The sequence below is a fragment of the Heloderma suspectum genome, chromosome 6 (assembly GCF_057233095.1).
Source record: "Heloderma suspectum isolate Gila_16-S chromosome 6, 16-S_ref, whole genome shotgun sequence".
Classification (NCBI taxonomy): Eukaryota; Metazoa; Chordata; class Lepidosauria; order Squamata; family Helodermatidae; genus Heloderma; species Heloderma suspectum.
The window spans coordinates 107,868,994-107,891,763 of NC_139463.1; the positions used below are offsets into that span (position 1 = coordinate 107,868,994).

Genomic DNA, 22,770 nt, shown 5'->3' on the forward strand with positions numbered 1-22,770 from the left:
TCACAATGGGAGGGGGAGGGATGACATCATCCTCAATCATGGGAGAGAGAGAGGAGCTACCAAGAAAATGGAATTGTCTCATTGGTTAAACTTTTTAGAATATTGGAAGTTTATAACTTTTTTTATTACACAGATGTTGATGCTGACCAACTGGGGCACCAGCAATCCTTTTTTTTTTTTTTTCAGGCCTAGTATTCCTTCAGAATTACACTTTTTGATGATGTAGTGTTGTTCCCAAAGGCCCATTCTGCAAGAGATGGGAACTCTACAAGATTGCTTTCACTGTAGCTTTGCCATTGTGTTAATCAGTGGTAATCTTTTGTTTGCATGGAAGGAGGGAAGAAAAATGATTAGGGATGGCGGAGAATTCCGCCACAGATTCCAGTGAGGCCGAATGCACTACTACTAGCAGTCCAGTGGGGCCGAATGCACTAGCATTCGGCCCCCCAGAATCTGTGGCGTAATGGCCTCCTGCTCCCCCACCCACCCCGCGGAACCACCCGGGACAAAGCTTACCTGGGGCGGATGTGGTGGCTTTGGCGGCAGCTTCGGCGGCGGCGCGGTGGCGGCAGTGGAAGGGGCGGTGGAAGGGGCGGTAGAAGGGGCGGCGGCGGAAAGAGCGGGGGCAGCGGAAGGGGCGGCAGTGGCGGAAGGGGCGGCGGTGGGGCAGCAGGTGCGGTGGGGGCGGGGGCGGGGATGGAGGAAGGTGCGGCGGCAGCGGAAGGTGCAGCAGCAGAAGGTGCAGCGGCGGGGGCGGCAGGTGTGGTCGCGGCAGTGGCAGCAGCGGGGGCGGGGGCAGCTGGTCTCCTGGCTGACCACAGCTGGGAGCAGCGTAGGCAAATGGCAGCAGCTTCGATGGCCACCATTTGTGTTCGCTATTTTTAGCCGTTCTAGCCTACGTAAATATTTACGTAGGCTAGAATGGCAAGAAAGAGCGAACGCAAATGGTGGCCGCTGTAGCCGCCGCCATTTCCGTACGCTTCTTTTTTACTTTGCCGTGATAGGCTATGTAAATATTTACGTAGCCTATCATGGTTAAGTACAGGGACGCAAACGGCGGCTGCTACGGCCGCCGCCATTTGCGTCCCTGCTGCCCAGCGGCCAGATGTCCAGCTGCGGGTGGAGCCGGCTGCTGGCTCCGCGGAATCCCCATGGAGCGAAGCCAGCCAGGCAGGACTCCCGGGGGAGGGACGGAGCACCTCCCCCCACATCGCGAAGCAGATCAGCGAAATGGTAAGTGACTTTCGTACATCTCTAAAAATGACTAAATCTTCTTCAACCTCATCTTAAATAAAAGTAACCCCATCCAGCCATCCAAAATGACCTGAATTCAAAGAACCCTGAATATCATTTAAAAAAAAACAACTTAATTTTCTAAAACACAAAGAAATAAATACAGCAAAGGAAGATCTACGTATTGACAGAGGGTAATAACATTCAGCATATTTTTCCCGTTATTGTACAAATCAAAATAGAGGTGAAAACCGTAGGCTGCTTGGGGTTTTTTCCTTTTGGTTCTTCATAACAACAAATTATATTTAGTCTCTTTTCTACAGTCTTAAAAAAGGCTTTGACAAATATTGATGTGTATATTCCTAATCAGTGTGTGTGTGTGTGTCTATATATATATATATATATATATGTATATATATATAGTCGTATTTTATGAAAATCAAATGTTTTGCATTTGCCTTCGCCTTCGCTAGTTTCAGTTTGACTGTCAATTTTTCTGCCATGGCTATTTGCCACAACTGCATATAGCAAGAATTCAATCTTAGAAGTTATTCCAGTTTTCCAGCTTTTACCTATAACTCTAAGCGTGAACATGATTAATTCCTTAGATGTCTTCTCTGCATTGTGTTCTTCCCATTTTGACAATACAGCCAATGATGAGGTAACATATATAGATTGGTGTGTCACCTTGCCTTTTCAAATGTAATAAGTGGAAGGAAAGGAAATTTCTTAGCGTATGATGTTCCAAAACTGGAACACCCCTGGACATGATCTCCACAAATGAATATATAAACCTTGCTGATTCCATTTTCTCCAAAATAGTCACAGAGTTGGAAGGGGTCATTTAGGCCACCAAGTCCAGCCCCCTGCTCAGTGCAGATATTCAGTTTAAAGCATTCCTGAGAGATGGCTGCCCAGTCGTTGCTTGAATACCTCCATTGTGAATTTTTTATTGTTATTATTTGCTATCCTTGGCAGAGAGGCACTTCCAGAATATACCATGGGTGTAACAATTTCTCCCTAAGGTTCGATACAGTTTCCTTTGTTTGAGTTGTCCCTAGTTGCTCTCATATCTTCTGCTCTTTGTGATTACTATTTTCAGGGGCCATTTTCACTTCTTCCTCTGAATTAGGAAGTACTTTTCAAGCTGCACTGGCTGCCGGTTCATTTCTGAGCCCAATTCAAAGTGCTGGTATTAACAGTCAAAGCCCTAAATGGCTGGGGGCCAGGTTATCTGAAGGATTGCCTCTTCGCATATATGCCTGCCCAGAGCCTAAGATCATCCTCAGGGGTTCCTCTCTGGGAGCCCCCGCCAAAGGAAGTGATGCAGCTGGCTACCAGGAAGAGGGCCTTTTCTGCTGTGGCACCCCGCCTGTGGAATAAGCTGCCTAGAGAGGTTTGCCTGGCGCCTATGTTGTACTCCTTCTGGCACCAGGTGGAGACTTTTTTATTCTCCCAGTATTTTAGCATTTTAGCTTGCTAGTCTTTTAGCTCTGGCGTTTAAAATCTGTATTTTAAATCTCTGCACTGTTGCTAGGTTTTATTCTGATTGTATTGTTATATTGCAGTTTTGAGCTTTCAGATTTTACATTGCTTTATGCTGCACTCTGCGGTTTTAATTTGTCTGAACTGCCCAGACAGCTCGGATTCTGCGCGGTATAGAAATCAAATAAATGAATAAATAAATAATTTTAATATTGATTTATTACATTTCCATACCACCCATTAGCCAAAGCTCTCTGTGTACTTCACAAAACAAAATTTGCATAAAATCATAGCATAAAATAACACCGTAAAACATAATATAAAAGCCGTAACTTTAAAATGGAATAGAACCAAAGTAGGAACCAAGATAAAAGCTAGCAGCAGCGCAGAGATCTAAAAATGCACCAACACTGTTTTTAAAATTCAAGGCCAAAAGAGGCTGGGAAAATCAAAAGTTAGTCATCTGGCACTGAAAAGACCACAATTCAGGTGCCAGGCAAGGTTCTCTGGCAGGGGACATTGCACAACCAAGATGTCACCAACCACTGAAAATGCCCTCTCCTGTCTCACCTTATTTGGCAGGGGCATGTAGAAAAGGCCTCTGAGGGTGATCGGGGCAGGTATATCTGGGAGGAGACAGTCTTTCAGGTTACCTGGCACTAATCCGTTTAGGGTTTTTGTAGGTTAATGCTACACTTTGAACTGAGGCAGAAAAAGGACTGCAGCCATTGTGGATCATAAAGCATTGGCATAATATGATCATATCGGCCAGTCCCTGTTAGCAATCTCTGTCCTATTTTGGACCTGAAGTGGGGGGGGGGGGGACAGGAAAGAGAGCAGCAACAGGGCTCTGTTAGCTATGAACTTCCCACATGAGTATCACCTCCAAACCTGTGCTTCTGCTTTCGCCCCTGAGACAACCCCCCGCCCCGTTTTCCTCCGTCTCTGTGCTCCATATCCGAGTGTGGAGGTGTAGCCAATGTGGAGAGAAATCTCCAGCTATGAGGAGAATGGGACAGGGAGCACGGTTTCCAGGACCGCAGCTCCCAGAAGAAACTGAAAAATCCTAGTGGCCATAGGATTGCTCCCTGAAAAGAGTTGCTCTTTTAATTCGTAAGTGACTGTGGTTATTGATTCTGACGGTTGCTTCTTTATTTTGGTTGGGGGATGTATTGATAAGGCCATGCTTCATGTGTAGGGGCCGAATGATAGGGCTGTGCACCGCTTCGGCCTGAGGCCCAAATCCCGAGTCGAAGCGGGCCCGCTTCGGGCCACTTTGCGCCCCTCCCGAGGTGAAGCAGAGGGGGCACAAAGCGGCCCAGAGTGGGTCAGGGGCTGGGTGCGCTTCAACTCCCAGCCCAGCCCCCCCGCACCTCTAGGTCCTTACCTGAGCCTCCTTCTCCTCGCTGCCACCACACCGCCGCTGCCTCTGCCGCCGCACCACCACCCACCTCTGCCACCGCATCTGCCACCACACCACCACTGCCTCTGCCGCTGCGCCTCTGCCACCTCTGCCGCCACGCCACTGCTGCTGCCTCCTGAGGCCTGGACGCACAGCGACTATTCTTGCAGGGAGTCACCATTTTTAAAATGGCAACCTCCTCCACAATATCATTCAAATATCTCCTACACACACACACACACACACACACACCCGTTCGTATACCACTCCATATCTAACAGAGCAAGGAACAACAGGAGATAACATGAACAAAACATAAAAAGAAGAAGCACGAGATTACTATTATTCTTTAAACAACAGGCGTGCCAAAAAACCTGAGGCTGGTTAACCAAGGCAGGTTTCCTGGAAAAGAGCTGTTTTCAGCAGGCGCCGGAAACAGCCCAGTGTTGGCACCTGCCTGACCTCCAGAGGCAGGGAGTTCCATAGGCCAGGAGCTGCCACACCCAAGGCTCTTCTCTGGCTGGACTCCAATCTGGCCATAGGTCCATGTGGAACCACCAGGAGCATGCCCTCTGATGACCTCAGTGATTGGGTCAATTGGTAAGGAAGGAGGCGCTCTCTCAGGTATCCTGGGCCCAAGTTGTTTAGGGCTTTGCACACTAGTTCCAAAACCTGAAACCTGGCCTGGTAGCAAATAGGCAGCCAGTACAGTTTCCTCTGCAAAGGAGCTGCATGCTGAAAAGGGGTAACTCCCAATGACGGCTGAGCTGCTGCATTCAGCACCAACTCCAGCTTCCAGAGGAGCCTTAAGGGCAGCCCCAGATAGAGCGCATTGCAGTAATCCAGTCTTGAGGTTACTAGTGCCTGGTTCACCGTGGCAAAACTAACCCTGTCCGGGAGAGGCTGTAGTTGGCAAACCAGCTGAAGCTGGTGGAAGGCACTCCGAGCAGACATGGCCACTTGGGCCTCCAGCAACAGTGATGGATGTAGGAGTACCCCCAGACGACGAACCCGATCTTTCAGAAGGAGTGCGACCCCATCCAGAACAGCAATTCCCCATCCAGAACAGCAATGAGCATATCAGCCAGACCCGGGAACCACTAACCAACGGGGCTTCTGTCTTGCCAGGATATTGGAGAAATTGGTTGCTAGCTGCATCCTTTAGTACCACTGGCCTCGGGCTGCAGCATCTGCATCAGATAATCCAAACATACCCAAAACAGCTGAAGAGAAGTGGTCATGGAATGGATCCTTAGGCTGCTTTTAGGGAGACACTGTAGAGATGCCTGTGACAGCAGTTGCTAATTTGGGGTAGGCATTCTTCTCCCTCACCCATCCTATGACTGCATGAGCCCAGGTCCCCGGGATGCTGGGGGCAAAGTGGGGTTACACAAATATAGTTTTGCATATATCTAAGCAGGGCATGCCCTGGAGGGATGTGGCAAACTTATTTTTGTTTTCTTGTGCTGATTCTTGAGGATTTTCACAAGAGAGGATCTTCCCTGTAATTTTTTTAAATGACAGAGCTTTGCACTGCAGCTCCTGGAATCCCCATGGGAACTCAGAGGCCTCCATGTGAGACATCAATACCTCAAACAGCCCATTTGTACTGTTACATGCTACACTCAGGCTATAAAGACCCCTGTCCAAACGACAGGGCCCTCTGCATCGGGGAGCTTAACTTGAGGCAGGCGCAGCTCTGTCCGTTGAAGCTTTTCTGTATCTTCTGCCAGGACTGATGCTGTTGATCATGGCCGTTCATGATCATGAAGGGGTCTGGCTGAGGCTTTCTCCAGATCTGTCAGCCTTTCATCTAATTTTGCTGTTGCTGCTGCTGAATTATTCTTCCAGCAAGAATTTGAACTCTTCCATATGTAGCTTGAGGTCAGCATTTCAATCCCATTCATATAGTCCTTCAGATGAGATAATCATTGGCCAGTTTGTGTCCGTGACACTTGCTAACTTCGCTATCCAGAAATTTACAGAATTCTCAGAATATTCCCCTGCAATTAATGCTTAGTAAGTAGTTCTCTCTCTCTCTCTCTCTCTCTCTCATGAAAGTACTAATTTTAAGCACCAGCTTGTCTCTTTCTTCAAGCTTCCATTCTTCTGAAAGTCCGGATGGGTGTTCATTGAGCCTAATATTCTTCCACTCTACCCTGTAGAAACAGAGGCAACAGCAGGTCAAGATCATGTTCATGATTAAATCTCCCCAGCTCTCAATTCCTGAAAATGATTTTCAGTTGGCTTGGAGGCACAGGGAGAATATTCATCTCACAAGTGCCCTTCAAAAGTGATCCACGTGCTTTTTTTCTGTTCTGTGGAGCACTGTTGTCTTCAAGATATAGCTGTCAATACACACAAAGGTTGATGTGTGTAACAAAAGGAAAAGGAAAACCCAACCCACCTTCCACACACACACACATTCAAACCATCAGAGGAAAACCAAGATGCATTATTTCAATTCTTTTTAGTACTTTAATTCATCAGTGGCAAAATGCAAATGGGGAGAATTCCAAAAGAAAGTAAAGTCAACCACTATATTTTATTATTTTAAGGCATCCATTTCATTGATGTGTCCCTATTATTTTCTGACTTAATCCTGATCTATGAAATAGCCAATATCATTTTTTAACCCCACCCCGCCCCACTAATTCAGTTCCTTAGGCAGGGAGGCAAGCTACACACTATAATTGCATGTAACAGGTCTCTGGCAGGCGGAAATTCAACAGATGAGGATGCTTATCCTGCCATAGAGATGCAGTTTTGGATACCTGTTTCTTTTGATTTTTTAATTATCTTTCTTTTATTTTTTGCTCTCTCTGATTCTGGATAGAAGGGAGGGAGTGGGAGAGGCAGAGATGGGCATGAAGATGGTGAGATGAAGTCAAAAGGGTGAGATGGAAAGATGCGGGAGTCAACAGCAACAGGACATGCTCAGCATAGAGGCAGGACAGAAAGATGCCGGGTTCTCTTTCACCCCGATAGCTACATAATCTACTTGTGTTATCTTAGGAGACAATCTGCATGTATCATTAGTTTGAGTAATGTTTTTCTATACTTTTTACAGCATCTTGTGTTGGGAGAGAGAGAAAAGGAGAGGGTCTTTGTTGATTCTCCTTGATCTCTTGGGGGGCATTTGATTCCATTGACCATGGTGTCCTTCTGTAGCTGCTGTCAGAGTTGTGGGCATTGCTTTGTGGTGGTTCCACTCCTACATGGTCACTCATTTCTGAGGGGTCTGCTTGAGGGGCATTGCTCAGCCTCATGTGTTCAGGGTTCAGCAGGGCTTGAATGTATGTCTTTCACATGCTGTTTAACACCGACATGAAAAATAGTGGGGTCCTATAGAGCTTTTGAGTCCGTTGTCACCAGTTTGCTCATAACACCCAACTCTGGATCTTTTCAACATGGGCAGGACTTGTTCACCTGGTGCCTCACCTTGGTAATGGACTGGATGAGGGCCAATAAACTGAGACAAGCCCGGACGTCTGTTGGTGGGTGATTCCACTGTCTGGAGGGGGGGGGGATGCAGCTGGTACTGGATGGAGCTCCACTCTACCTGTAGGAGTGCATGTGCAGCTTGGAGCTGCTCCTGGTTTCAACCTTCTGACAGGAGTCTCAGGGGTCACCATGGCATGGAGTGCCTTCTACCACCTTTTGCAGTTAGACCAGCTGCAACCTGATCTGGGTGTGGATAGCCTCATATCTAGGGATGGCAGAGAATTCCACCATGGATCATTCAGCCCCCCGAAACCTGTGGCGGAACGGCCTGCCACCCCCCTGCCCCCCCCCGCAGATCCCCCCAGGACAAGACTTACCTGGGGCGGATTTTCTGGGTGGCGGCGGCTCCGGCGGCTCCGGCGGCTCCGGCGGCTCCGGCGGCTCCGGCGGCTCCGGTGGCTCCGGCGGCTCCAGCGGCTGGTCTTCCAACCGGCTGCTGCCGCCGCCATTTGCAATCTTGTTGTTTTTTTTGTTTTTTTTACAAGACGTGATAGGCTATGTACAGACTTCCGTAGCCTATCACGTCTGACTAAAAAAGAAACGCGTACGCAAATGGCGTATGCAAATATTTACTTAGACTAAGACGGCCAAAAATAAGGAACACAAAGGGCAGCGGCCGTAGCTGCTGCCATTTGCGTACGCGTTTGTGTGTTTTTTTACCCAGCCATTTTTTTTTTTTTACCCAGTCTTTACGTAGCCTATCATGGCTGACTACAGGGATGCAAACAGCGGAGGCTACAGCTAGGGATGTCAGAGAATTCCTCCACGAATCTCCAGGAGGCTGAATGCCAACGCTTTCGGCCCCCCGAAATTGGTGGAGAAACGATCTGCCACCCCCCCCCCGGGATGGAACCTACCTTGAGCGAATGTCCCTGGCGGCGGCGGCTCCTGGCGGCGGTGCGGCGGCGGCTGGTCTTCCGACCAGCTGCCGCCACCGCCATTTCCAAGTAAAACAAAAAACAAAACAACAAACGTGATAGGCTACATAAAGATTTACGTAGCCTATCACAGGTAGATTTTCAAAAAACACCGTGATAGGCTACGTAAAAGTTTACGTAGCCTATCACGGCTGAGTTTGCGGGGGGGGGAAAGTGCATACGCTAATGGCAGCGCCCATGGGTGCCAACATTTGCATTCCTTATTTTGGCATGGGTAGTCTAAGTAAACATTTACGTAGACTACGGCGAAAATAAGGGCAACGCTATTTGCTATTTGCGTTGCCCTTATTTTTGCCGTAGTCTACGTAAATGTTTACGTAGACTACCCGTGCCAAAATAAGGAACACAAATGGTGGCACCCATGGGCGCCGCCATTTGCGTATGCGTGCTTTTTTTTTTCAAAGTCAACCGTGATACGCTACGTAAACATTTACGTAGCCTATCGCGGCTGACTGCAGGCCAGGGACGCAAACGGCGGCGGCTATGGCCGCCGCCATTTGCGTCCCAGCAGGAGAAGAGGTTTCACGGCCGGAGAGGTGGGGCGCTCCCCCCCGGCCAGAATTTCGGCGGGGAGGGACGTGGCGCCTCCCCCCCGGCCAGAATTTCAGGGGGAGGGACGGAGCGCCTCCCCCCCACCGCGAAGCAAGCTTCAGGATCAGGTAAGTGACTTTCATCCATCCCTACAGCCACTGCCAATTGCATCCCTGCTAGCCAACGGCTGGATGTCTGGCTGCTGGTGGAGCCGGCCGGCGGCTCCACGGAATCCCTGCGGAACGGAGCCGGCCGGCCAGGTTTCCAGGGGGAGGGACGGAGCGCCTCCCCCCCCCCAGCGGAACCCTACTCATATCAGTGTCCTGTGCTCTGCTAACTTCTCCGTTAAAGTACTCCAGTGTGTTGTATGTTGGGCTGGCTTGGAAGGAATGTGGTATGGAAACTGCAGCAAGTGTATAATTTGGAGGCAAAGTCATTGACTGGGACTAGGCAATGTGAACATCCAAGTCCAATTCTGGTTCAACTTCACTGCTTGCCAACTAGTTGCTGGGCCAAATTCAAAGCGCTGGAAAGCCCTACATAGCTCCGAACCCCAATTCCTCAAGGAACTCCTCTCTGCATTTGAACCAACCTCGGCCCTGAACTTTGCTTCAGACACCCTTCTCTGCGTGTCCTTGCGAGAAAAGCTGCTGTGGGGGAGGCATTTCAGTTAGGAGGCTTCTCCATGAGAGCACCTCATTCATGGAACACTCTCCTCAGGAAGCTCACCTGGTGAAGACACTGTCATCTTTTCGGCACCAGGCAAAACGTTCTGATTTCCCCAAGGAATTCAGCATTGTCTGTGGTCCAGTTCTTGTGGGCTGCTTGTGCAGTGTTCATTCTAGGCTGGGGGTGGGAGTGAGAGTTCTGCATGGTCAGTGAAGACATTTCATATTATACTGTTTTGAGATTACGTTTGTATGCGGTCTATTTGTTTTGCATTGTTTTGCTGGTTATGCGTTATACTGATTGGGGTTTTTTCCCGTCTTATATTGAGCAAGTCATATTGAGACATTGCTTTTTGTGGTCGGAAACAGTGCATAAATTTTAAAACAACTGCCCATTTAGTTGCATGAGCAAATCATAATGCAAGCTGTAACATACATGATTTAATACTATATAACCATCTCATTGCAGCCTGCTCCCAAAAAACTACCAGTATGTCCTTGCCTTCATGTTTGCCATTCGTGAGGTCAATAAAAATGCAGACTTGTTACCAAATACCACACTGGTTTCCAAGGTTTATGAGAATGCTTTTAATTCAATAAGAGCCTCTTCAAACACACTCCAGCTCCTCTTCACAGATCATGGGAATCCCACCAATTATATATGTGGACTGAAAGAGAAATTAATGGCTGTCATTGGAGGGCTCACCTCCCAAAACTCCATCCAGATGGCCAACTTCTTAAATACCTACAAGATAGCACAGGTACGTGTTCAGGGTCAGATAGATGCCGCCCATGACGAATTCCTCCATGAATCACAACTGGAATGGCAAAGGTCTCTGACCAGCCCAGGAAGTTATTTAGGCCACAATGCTATGTGGATAGACTCCGAATGTGGATAGACTCCGAAGTCGGAGCCTACCAAGCACCATAACGCACAGCGACCGCAGCTAGGGATGGCGGAGAATTTCTCCCTGAATCTGCGGGAGGCCGAATGCCAACGCATTTGGCACCCCCAAATTGGTGGGGAAATTCTCCGCCAGCCCCCCATCCCCCCCCCCCGGGATGGGACTTACCGTGGCCAAATGTCCCTCTCGGCGGCGGGTCCCGGCGGCGGTTTGGTGGCGGTTCAGCTGGGGTGGGGGTGGCGGCCGGTCTCCCTACCGGCTGCCACTGCTGCCACTGCAAAAAAAAAAAAACACCCCCGTGATAAGCTACGTAACGATTTACGTAGCCTATTACGGCTAGATTTCCAAAGTCAGCCGTGATAGGCTACGTAAATCGTCACGTAGCCTATCACGGGTGACTTTGAAAAAAAAAAACGCGTACGCAAATGGCGGCGGCCCATGGGCGCCGCCATTTGCGTTCCTTATTTTGGCACGTCTAGTCTACGTAAAGATTTACGTAGACTACGGCGAAAATAAGGGAACGCTATTTGCGTTGCCCTTATTTTCGCCGTAGTCTACGTAAATATTTATGCAGACTAGACGTGTCAAAATAAGGAACGCAAATGGCGGTCCCCATGGGAGCCACCATTTGCGTACGCGCTTTTTTTTTTTTCAAAGTCACCCATTATAGGCTACGTGACGATTTACATAGCCTATCACGGCTGACTTTGGAAATCTAGCCATGATAGGCTACGTAAATCTTTACGTAGCCTATCACGGGTGTGTATGTGTGGGGGGGGTGTTACTTTTTTTTTCACGGCCGGGTAGACGGGGCGCTTCTACCCGGCCTGAATTTTGCCGGCGAGGGATGGGGCGCCTCCCCCCCCAGCCTGAATTTCGGCCGGCCGAGGTGGGGCGGGGCACCTCCCCCCCCTTGCCTTGACTTCGGGGGGAGAACCGAAGCGCCTCCCCCCCACCGCGAAGCAAGCTTCAAGAACAGCTAAGGGACTTTCGTCCATCCCTAACCGCAGCACAGAGGCAATCCTCGCCTCTGTGTTCCAGCCACCCTGCACTTTGGCTAGATGGGTGATTTTGCTCATCTCGCCACAGCGCCTAGGAGGCTGGAGCATGTATAGGAAGCTGTGATGCATTCTTGGTGCCATCCCCTGCCCACCCCCTGGGGCCGCCCCCTTTCCCCATCTCTGCACTCCATTTCTGAGTGTGGAGACATAGCCAGGACTGCTCTGGCTACAAGGGTTTCTGGGTTCCAAGGTCAGAGCCGCTTTCCAACCTCAGAGCCCAGAAACCAAACATACCCTAGATGCTGTCTATGGGGCATGGGTTTGCTCTCTTAATGACTGCACTGCCATTACGGGATCTATGTGGGTACCAGGATAAAAACTCACAACAAGAAGATTCCAAGCTGTGGTTGCTGCATGACAGTGTTGTGAACCATGAGAATTCTAGTTCCTTCCACATCCTGCTTAGAATCTGCTCCCAGTTCTGATAATACTAGATGTGGTTGCTAGGAAACCTACAATTGTACTGCAAGGGAGCACAAAGTTTGTGATGAGAGTATATATTGAATGAGATCAAGATGTTGCCAGATGTCCAAAAATGACTCCATCCAAACAAGAACAAAGTAATGGTTTTCTCCATCCTGAAGGTATTGTGTCATTCCCATTAGCTCAGCTATGGCGCCTTTGATCCAGCACTAAGGGACAAAACTCAATTCCCCTCTTTCTACCGGATGGTCCCAAATGAAGATCTTCAGTATGCTGGGATTGTTCAACTACTCAAACATTTTAGATGGAACTGGATCAGCCTCATTGTTTCAGAGGATGACAGTGGAGAAACCTTCCTCCGAACGCTGAGACCAAGGCTCTTGGAGAACAATCTTTGCATTGCTTGGATGCACGTGATCCCAACAGTAACAACATTTTTACCCCGTAAAATACTTCAAAAAAAATTGGGACCAATTCAATCAACTCTCAAACTGAGTGAAATCAACGTGATTCTTGTGTATGGAGATGGTCAGTCTCTGGAGGCGTTACGGCTGGTTTTATACTCCATTGAAATTGTTCACATGTATCCTATAGAGAGGGTATGGATCACAACAGCTGAATGGGATTTCACCGCTTTAGCACCTGGGAGTAAATTCACCACTAAATCTTTCAATGGCACCTTGTCCTTCACCCTCCATACAAACGTGGTGCTAGGATTTCAAGATTTTGTGGAGAGGATTAGTCCTTTCCAGTCCACTTTTTATTTCATCCATCAATTCTGGGCCAGTGCATTTCTCTGTTCCTTCCCTATGTATAACCTTTATGTCACAAACAAGAGAAACTGCACTGGGAAGGAGAAGCTGGGGAGCCTCCCTGGATCTGTGTTTGAAACAGGGATGTCTGGCCAGAGCTACAATATCTACAATGCTGTCTATGCTGTAGCACATGCTCTCCATGCCATGGATTCATCAAGGGACAAGTACAAAACAACGGGAGATGGAAGAACATGGGATCTCCAGAAACTTCAGCCATGGCAGGTAATTGCAGCTCCAGGACTGAAATTGCAAAACATTATAATATGTCATACCAAAATTAACTCGTAATACAGGAAAAGCAAAATCATAGATAAATCAACAGTAGAAAAGGGAAAACCATGTTGGCAGACTTAATTTCTTACACCATGACTGAAAAAGAATTGTTGTTGTTCAGTCGTTAAGTTGTGTCCGACTCTTCGTGAGCCCATGGACCATTGCACGCCAGGCCTTCCTGTCCTCTGCTCTCTCCTGGAGTGTGCTCAAGTTCATATTCATTGCATCGGTGATGCCATCTAGCCATCTCATCTTCTGCGGTCCTCTTCTCCTTTTGCCGTCAATCTCTCCCAGCACCAGGGTCTTTCCCAATGAGCTTTCTCTTTGCATTAGGTGGCCAAAATATTTGAGCTTCAGCTTCAGTTTTTAAAGCCGGTGTAATATGGTCCCAGCCTTGGACCTAGCCCAAGTGGGGCTCTAAAGGTAAGAACCAGCACTTTGTATTTTGCTCGGAAACAAGTTGGCAGCCAGCGTACAGATTTTAAAGCCAGTGTAATATGGTCCCAACAGGATGTCCCGGAGACCAACATGGCTGCCATGTTTTGCACCTGTTGGAGTTTCCAAACTAAATACAAAGGCAGCCGCAAGTGCGGCGCATTGCAGAAATCAAGCCTAGAGGTTACCAGCGCGTGCACCACCGTTACCAGGTCCACATGTTCCAGGAATGGGCGTAGTGGGCATATCAGCCGAAGTTGATAACAGGCATTTCTCACCATTGCCTCCAGCTGGGGTGCCAGCAGGAGGGTTGGGTCAAGAAGCACGCCAAGCTATGAACTTGCTCCTTCAGGGGGAGTGCAACCCCATCCAGAACTGGTTCACATACCTCCATACCTAATTTGGGACCCTTCACAATGAGGACTCTGTTAGGTAGCAGAGATAGCCGAGTGGCCCGTACACTAACAGAATCCCCAGTCTGTCCCTAGTCCCGAGGCCGAGGTATACACACTAGATGTGAGCCAGTTCCTTCACAGTGAGTCTGCTCAGGGGAATGCTATCTTTGCAGACCACTGCTACGCTGCCTCCCCGTCCTCTTCTCCTTACCTGCTCTACCACGGAGTACCTGACCGGGAGAAGCTGCATCCACACAGGCCCACTTATCTCCCCCAGCCAAGTCTCCGTAATGCATACCAGGTCAGCCTTTTCATCCAAGATTAGATCATGGATGGTTGCGATCTTATTCCAGACTGACCTGGCATCGCAAAGGAGCAGGCAAAGATTCTGTGGGTGGCTTGCCCACTCCCCAAGTTACCTGGGCTGACAGGGCAACCAGAAGGCTGGATAGGTGTAAAATACCTGCCCTCCCTTCTCCTATGAGTTTCTGCTCTGCCAGCACCATGTCTTCCCATGCCCCCCCACGCACCATTGTTATTGCCTCCCTCATACACATAATGCTGACTTTGTCTCAGAAAACACATCAAACTCAGCAACATTCAGCAGAATAAAACACAGCCAAGCCCCACATCCCATCTCTCACGTGGAATGTACACGGAACACTCCCCTCCCATCTCTCACCGGGGGGCGGGGGGGCACAATTCAGTACCAGCAGGCTCTCACCCTGGGGTATACATTCACTTCCCTCTCACCCATAAAAATAATAAAGAGCCTAACTGGAAAAACACATTCAAAGGCCACCTCCCTCCGGACTCCAGAAAACCCCAGAAATTCCCCCTCACTCCCCACATGGAGAAGAGAAAGAAGGGAAACACAGAGAGAAGAGAGAAAAACCAAGGGAGGGGCCCTCACCCTTTGGGGGCACCCCCTTTGGGGGGACCGTCGCCCACATCGCTTCCCTTAAGTCCGGGCTTCCTGGAGGACAGCCAATGGTCGGATGCCAAACACTCCCCAGGGAACCGGCTCCTGAGCTGTTTCCAGAGCCAGAAATAATGAGCCCTGCCCAAGGCCAGACAGGATGCTGCAGCAGCGGGAAGGAGCAGGGAGACAACGCTGGCCAGAAGGAAACACCTCCCACCTGCTCCTCCGATGAATTCCCCTGCTGCCACGGTTCTTGCTCTGCTGGCTGCTGCTGCTGCTCCTACATAGAGGTGACATTAACCAGTTCCTTGCTGTTGGACCCCATCCGTGACTTGGTTTTCTCTTTCCGTTTAGCTTCACTGGTTTCTAAGAAACATCCGTTTTAACAATAGTGCTGGTGAAGACGTATTTTTCAGTGACAATGGGGACCTGGCAGGGGGATATGATCTCATCAACTTGGTCACCTTCCCCAATGGATCCTTCCGGAGAATGCGGGTTGGCAGGATGGACCCCCAGGCTCCTGCAGGGAAGGAGTTCATCATCAGTGGAAGTGCCATTCTCTGGAACCCCAAATTCAGTCAGGTAGGAACAGTCAGCGCCACCGCCACCATACTCCACGCACATACCCTGGATATTGGCATCATCGTTGGCTGGGTTTGGATGGACCACCTTCCTACGGGCACACCTAACATGATTAGGGCTGCCCATTGCAGGGAAATCTGGCCTCTTGGGGCTCGATGGATTTCCCCAGAGCCCCCGGCTCAGCTTATGATCACAAGGCATGCTGCTTTCTCTCCCCAATATGAACGTTGTGAGTTTTTGAAAATTCTCCTCAAACCAAAATGAAATTCTTGCCGATCTTCACCAGCCAATCTGAACAAGTACAGCGATTCCCAGCATAGAGAAGACCATAGTTAAAGTTATTTGTCTGGTGAATTGTAGCTGCGTAGGTTCAGCATGTAACTGCGGCAAGGCAAGCGCTATAGAAACAAACACACACTGCTATTTCAAAAGCCAACAAGGGAGTGCTGGGAGTAAACAGCTCCAGGGAAAACAAATAGACTCCCAAGGAAAGGTTGAGCGCAGCCATAATGGTTGCACTGTTCAGACAAAGGAACGCTGACGACTAATGAAGAAAAAGGAAGAAAGTAAAAGCTCAGGACTTGCAATCTGCATCAAAGAGTAGTTGCAAGGAGAAACGAGTAGAAGAAGAAAACAAGTTCCCTTTTGTCTATCGCCCCACGCTGGTTCAGATGACCGATCAGAAGCATTCTTGCTTAACTCCAATAACCGTGATATGTCTGCCCACCGACGTTAAGGATGAGTAGCCTGTCATAGCACAGAGGTGGCCACCCCATGTAACAATACCATGGTTGAATACAAAGGGATTCCAATCCGGACTTTTAAGAGCGAAATACGCAAACCCCTGGGACTGGATGGACGGATCTGTCAGTTTCGGGTTCTCCCACATTCATGTTTTCTTTTTTTAATCATGAGTTCTTTTCCCCACAAATACAGAGAAATTTGCAAATTTGAGAACATTTCTTTTTTTTTAATCAAAACTGAAATTAAAGTTTCACCCATCCCTATTCCTCACTTTGTTGGCAAATTCCAGACGGGGAGACAAATTAGACTACCATTTTCATGAGATTTCTAGTGACAAAAACGGGCGCGATCTTTCAGCAGTTTAGATTTGACTCTGGTACATGATACGCCAGTATGATCAGGCTACTTCCTATTGTTTTAAAATCCGCTTTCAAGTTTTTGACATTTGGATTGTTTTCTGCCTATTGATTTTTTATTCTTATTAGACAGTACTCTATCCAACTGACTAATCTAATTATGCAGTTCTCACAAGCTGCAATTGTGCATTTCATTACCACCTGACTGCACTGCTTAGCTTTCTCTCTTTCTGCTGTGCAGAGACTTCAGCCATGTGTAAGGAGTGCGGCTCACTGGTAGAGCACATGCTTGGCATGCTGGTCCCCGTTTCATCTGCAAGTAGGGCTAGGAAAAACTCCTGCCTGAAGCCCTGGAGGACTACCGCTACTCAGTGTTGACAATACTAGGCAAGACAGAACAGTGTTCTGACTCAGAATCAGGTGGCTTCCTATGTCCCTGTGAAGGTTTGTGGCCCAAAGAGGCAAGGAAAAGAAAAAAGTCAGGCCTAGAGGCCTGGAGTTTTTTGCTGGGAAGGGGTATCCCTGAGCAGAGTAGTTGCATTTCCCCGCTCAAGTTTCTGTTTCAATTCCCCACTTAAGTTTCATTCATTCAGGTTTGAAGCAGTACTTTCGGTTTAGAGGGAGGGGGGTATAAAAAGAGAGCGAGAGAGCCAGTAAGACCAGAGTCTGGGAGACCAGAGCCGGAAGACACAGAAGGAAGGAGTAGCCTGGAGAAGTCTAAGTACAGCTAGGGTAAAGGAACTTGCATTTTCGACTTCTATTCTCTTTTAACGTTTTTTGTATCACTCAGCTGTGTTGTATAAATACCTTGAGATGTGATTTGCTTGCTTTCATTTGCTAGTAAACTGTTGCGGTTAAACCCTGTGTCTAGAGTGTCAATCACCCCACGTCTAGAGCCTAAATCCCACATTATTTACTTATTTTTATTTATTTATTCATTTCATTTCTATACCTCCCAGTAGCCAAAGCTCTCTGGTTGGATCACAAAAATTAAAACTGAAAAGCACAGGATAAAACAATATAAAATATAAAAGCATTAAAACCGCAACATAACAATGCAAACAGAATAAATCAGAATAAAACCTAGTAGCAATGCAGAGATTTAAAATGCAGATTTAAATCACCAAAGCTAAAAGACTAGGAAGTTAAAATGCTAAAATGCTTGGGAGAATAAAGAAAGGTCTTCACCTGGTGCCAGAAGGAATATAACGTAGGTGCCAGATGAAACTCTCTAGGGAGTTCATTCCACAGGCAGGGTGCCACAGCAGAAAAGGCCTTCTTCTTCCTGGTAACTACCTACCTCACTTCCTTTGGCAGTGGCTCATGGAGAAGGACCTCTGAGGATGAACTTAGGGTCCAGGCATGCACATATGGGAGGAGGTGATCCTTCAAATACCCTGACCCCAAGCCATTCAGGGCTTTGAATGTGAATACCAGCACTTTGAATCAGGCCTGGAAATGGACTGGCAGCCAGTGCAGCTGGAAAAATGCTGGTGTAATGTGATCTCGTTGGCCAGTCCCTGTTAACAATCTTGCTGCCCTATTTAAGACAAGATGAAATTGTCAGACCGTTTTCAAAGGCAGCCCTATGTACAATACAATGCAGTAATCCAGACGAGAAGTTATCAGAGAATTGGAGAGAAGCTACTGTATCTCTGTCCACATAAGGGCACAGTTGGTAAATCAGCCTAAGCTGATAAAAAGTGCTCCGTGCCACTGAGTTCACCTGTGCCTCAAGTGACAGTTTGGGGTCCAAGAGCACCCCCAAACTAGGAACCTGATCCTTTAGGGGGCGTGCAACCCCCTCCAGAACAGGTTGAATATTATTGGGAAGGGGAAGGGAAACGAAGAAGGTGGGACTCTTAAGGAGGCAACAGATCTTTAAGGAGTTGCTCAGGGGGTCCAGGTCAAGGGTAGAACCCTGACCGTCCCTAAGGATATAAATACCTGGAAATCAAGTGTGACACTTCATGCATCTGATGAAAGGGAGTACTGTCCTTGATAGCTTAAGCAAAAATGAATGTCTTAGTATTTCAGTTTTGTTTGACTTCAAGAGGCCAACACAACTACATTCACTAGCACCTGCTATTTCTAGTTCTGCTGCTTTTCCTTTTGCTCATGCTTTCCCAACCTAGATTCCTCTAAAGGATTCGGCCTTCAGCTCTGCTCACTGCTGACCATTGGCTAGACTGCCTGTGGCTGAAGGGAGTTGTAGGCCAAAACATCTGGAGGGCCACAGGTTATGGAAGACTGCTGTGGGGGACTGAAGTGGGGACTGAATCCAGTTGGTCTAATCTTTAGCACCACCCCAAAGGAGAGTGCTGGAAAATGAGTAGGAATTAAATATCTTTGCTGTTCACCCATTTGAAAGAGTGGACAAGCAGTGAGTGGCACAGGCTGCAAGAACCACCTTCATGATGGAGCCGTGAGCATTGCAGGGCCTTTCTGATTCACAAGGGTCTTGGCATAGGCCCAAGGACATTCACCTGATGCAAGGCGTAAGGTCTTCTGATGAGCCGAAGAAAAAGAGGTTAGCTGAGAGTTAGAGCAACGAGGAAAAATGATCTCATTTTCCTCCCAAATGTCCTTTCTTGTGATTACCATTAGATGCAGCCCAGTTCCACCTGTGTCGAGAGCTGCCACCGAGGACAGAGCAGGTTCGTCCAGCAGGGGAAGCAAGTGTGTTGCTATGATTGTGTTGAGTGCCCACAAGGGAGGATTTCAACTCACATGGGTAAGTGAAGGATTCGAGCATTACTTTTCTCCGAAGATGAATATATGAGTGTGTTTACTATGAATAAGGGTGGGCAAAGGAAATGCAAAGAGAAGAAACTTTTATCATGCTGAAGAAAGAGCGTTTATTATATGGCTTCCAGTGAAAGATTCCAGAAAAATATAGGGAAGCATTTGAGTACTTGGGAAACGCTAAATTCTTGCTCGTTACTTTCAGATGCCGATCAGTGTAAGACGTGCCCTGAAGATCAGCATCCGAACAAGAACATGGACCAATGTATTCCAAAAGTTATTAGCTACCTATCCTATGATGAGGCTTTGGGAGCAGCTCTGGCAGCCTTAGCTGTGTTCCTTTCTTTGATCACAATAGTTGTGATTGGGAGCTTCACTCTGCACTGGAACACTCCCATCGTCAAAGCCAACAACTGGAGCATCACATGTACCCTGCTCTCCTCGCTGCTGCTCTGCTTTCTCTGCTCCTTCTTATTCATTGGCTGGCCTGGGAAGGCAACCTGCCTTCTGAGGCAAACAGTGTTTGGCATCATCTTCTCCATCGCTGTGGCTTGTGTGTTAGCCAAAACCATCACTGTGGTTTTGGCCTTCATGGCCACAAAGCCTGGAAACAGGATGAGGAAATGGGTGGGGAAGAGACTTGCTGTATCTATGATAATCGGGTGTTCCCTTATTCAAGCTTGCATCTGTGGTATGTGGCTGGCAACTTCTCCCCCCTTCCCAGAGCTTGACATGCACTCCCAGGTTGATGAGATCATAGTTCAATGCAATGAAGGCTCAGACTTCATGTTCTACATTGTCTTGAGCTACATGGGATGTTTGGCCCTCATCAGCTTCACTGTGGCTTTCTTTGCCAGGAAGTTACCTGATACTTTCAATGAAGCCAAGCTGATCACCTTCAGCATGTTGGTCTTCTGCAGTGTTTGGGTGTCTTTTGTGCCAACCTACCTGAGCACCAAGGGGAAATACATGGTGGCTGTGGAGGTCTTCTCCATCTTGGCCTCTACTGCTGGCTTACTGGGTTGTATCTTCCTCCCCAAATGCTTTGTGATTATATTCAGGGCTGAGATGAACACCAGAGAGCTATTAGTCAGGAAAAAGGTATAGTCACAATTGGAGGGGGGGGATGACATCATCGTTGACTTTTTTTTCCCCTACCTGGTTTCACTAGATTGGGGCTGAATAGCCCCCCCCCCCATATTTGCTGGCCCAGTGGTGTTCTATGAAATTGTGGGGATATTTTTGTTGACTTTTGGTGGTAGTATTCGAACGCCACTCATTTCTGTTGAGGGGGTGGTTACCCCTATCAGGAGGAATCAGCAAAAGGCGTAGAACCTTAACAAATTGTATTTTGTCTCTTTTCCATAGTCTGAAGGAAGGCTGAGACAAATATTGCTACATATGATCCCGATCAGTACATAAAATCAATTCATGCCATATTTTATACAAGTCAGGTGTTTTCGCTTTGCCTTTTACTAGGTTCAGTTGATACACCCATTTTCCTGCCATAGCTATTTGCCATACGGATGGGAGAGAAATCTTCCACGGACCTCAGTGAGGCCGGATTCAGAAGAATCCACTATGCCATTTACACCTGCATTTACCTTAAACTAAGACCTTTACGGCCACCAACGGTGTAGTGGGCACCATTTGCATCCACAGTCAATCTGCCTAGCCAGCGATACGGCAATCAATGGCGGCCGTATTGCTGGCGCTCCGGAGCCAGCCAGTGGCTCTGCAGAATCACCGTGGAGCAGAGCCGGCCGGCTAGGATTCCAGGGGGGAGGGACGGATCACCTCCCAACCCTGCGGACACCTCCCCCCCGGACTTGGAGGTAAGCCTTCCGCCTATCCCTCATTTGCCACAGCTTCATATAGTAAGATTTCAACGTTAGAAATTCTACACTTTTCCCAACTTTTAGGTACGTCTCCACAGGCTGACATCAACAAGAACGGGATTAAGTCTTAGATGTGACCTTTGCATTTTGTTCTTCTCATATTGTCAATAGAGCCAATGCTGATAGAACATATATAGTCTGATGTGCAATCTTTGCCATTTCTGAGAATATGATCTTCTAAAACGGTAACACAACAGAACATGATTAGCGCATATGAATATATAAACCTTGCTGATTCCAAGTTCTCCAACATTTTGTATTGTTTCCATTTGCTACGCTTGCCAGATGCCCTGGCATAATATACCAGAAGAGTAACAAGTTTAATAAATTCTCCCAAAGGATTGCGGATACCGTTTTCTTTGACTGAGTTATCCATTATTTATCTCATTCTTTTCGTTCTATATCATTCTTATTTTCAGGGACCATTTTCACTCCCTCTCCTATTCATTACAATTCTATACCACCCATTCCCCAAAGTTGTCTGTGCGCTTCACAAAATAAAATTTAAAACCAGAAAATTCAATTACATAGTAAATCCCAATATAGAGACTATAACTTCAAAAGAGAACACAAGCAAAGAGGAACCAAGATAAAAGCCAACAGCAGCGCAAGGAGCCATTAATGTCCTAACACCATTTTTCAAACTCAAGGGCTAAAAAGCCTGGGAAAATAAAAAGGGTTTCACCTGGCACTGAAAAGACCACAATTTTGGTATCGGAGCGTGTCTGGAGAGAACATCTCAGAACCAAGGTGCCACCACTACAAAGGCCCTCACCTTAGTAGCCACCCACCTCACCTCATGCAGTGCAGGCACCCAGAGAAGGGCCTCTGAGGATGACCTAACGGCCCAGGCAGGTATATATGGAGGGGGACGATGCTTCAGGTTACCTGGCCCTCAGCCGTCTAAGGGATATGTAGGTCAACACCAGCACATTGAAGTGGGCCTGGAAATGGACTGGAAACCAGTGTGGATCATAAAGCAGGGGCATAATATCGCCATATTGGCCATGCCCTGTTTACAATCTCACTGCCCCACTTTGGACCTGATGGTGAGAAAAGAACAGGAAAGGCAGCAGCAATAGCAGCATTCTGCTTCCCCACCACTTGCCTGCCAGCAGCATTTCAATAACCAACTGGCAATAACTGAGGCCTAGAGTTACTTCAGAGGCCTCAACTGCAGAGCTCTTGAGCGGTCTTAAAATGTAACCTATCCTTGTGGACCATATTACTAAAACCACAAAGTGCAGGATAGAACAGTATAATTATGAGAGCTTAAAACCACAACAGTACAGTCAGTAGAAAACCAAGCAGCAGTGCAGAGATTTAAAATACAGATTTATTATTTATTTATTTTATTTATTGATTATGTTTATATCCTGCCATTTTTCCTCCTCAAGGAACCCAAGGCGGCGTACATAATTCTCCTCTTCCTCCATTTTATCCTCACAGCAACAA

At 47.8% G+C, this 22,770-nt stretch overlaps 1 protein-coding gene across 1 annotated transcript; it reads left to right on the forward strand.

Moving 5' to 3' along the window:
- The first annotated feature begins 5,100 nt into the window (after positions 1 to 5,100).
- LOC146342356 (vomeronasal type-2 receptor 26-like) lies at positions 5,101 to 21,650 on the forward strand. Its single transcript, XM_084807817.1, has 7 exons — positions 5,101 to 5,356; positions 5,854 to 6,004; positions 10,231 to 10,522; positions 12,333 to 13,187; positions 15,345 to 15,581; positions 19,286 to 19,406; positions 19,623 to 21,650. The coding sequence occupies exons 1-7, from the start codon at positions 5,101 to 5,103 to the stop codon at positions 20,522 to 20,524; spliced, it is 2,814 nt and encodes a 937-aa protein (XP_084663943.1). The 3' UTR covers positions 20,525 to 21,650.
- The last annotated feature ends 1,120 nt before the right edge of the window (positions 21,651 to 22,770 follow it).

Bases quoted from the DNA above. Each gene is read 5' to 3' on its own strand.
- LOC146342356 (XM_084807817.1), top strand. From the start codon at position 5,101: ATGGATGTAGGAGTACCCCCAGACGACGAACCCGATCTTTCAGAAGGA. The intron at 5,357-5,853 runs GTCATGGAATGG...ATCTTCTGCCAG, and splicing joins AAAACAGCTGAAGAGAAGTG to GACTGATGCTGTTGATCATG. The intron at 6,005-10,230 runs GTCAGCATTTCA...ATCTCATTGCAG, and splicing joins TCTTCCATATGTAGCTTGAG to CCTGCTCCCAAAAAACTACC.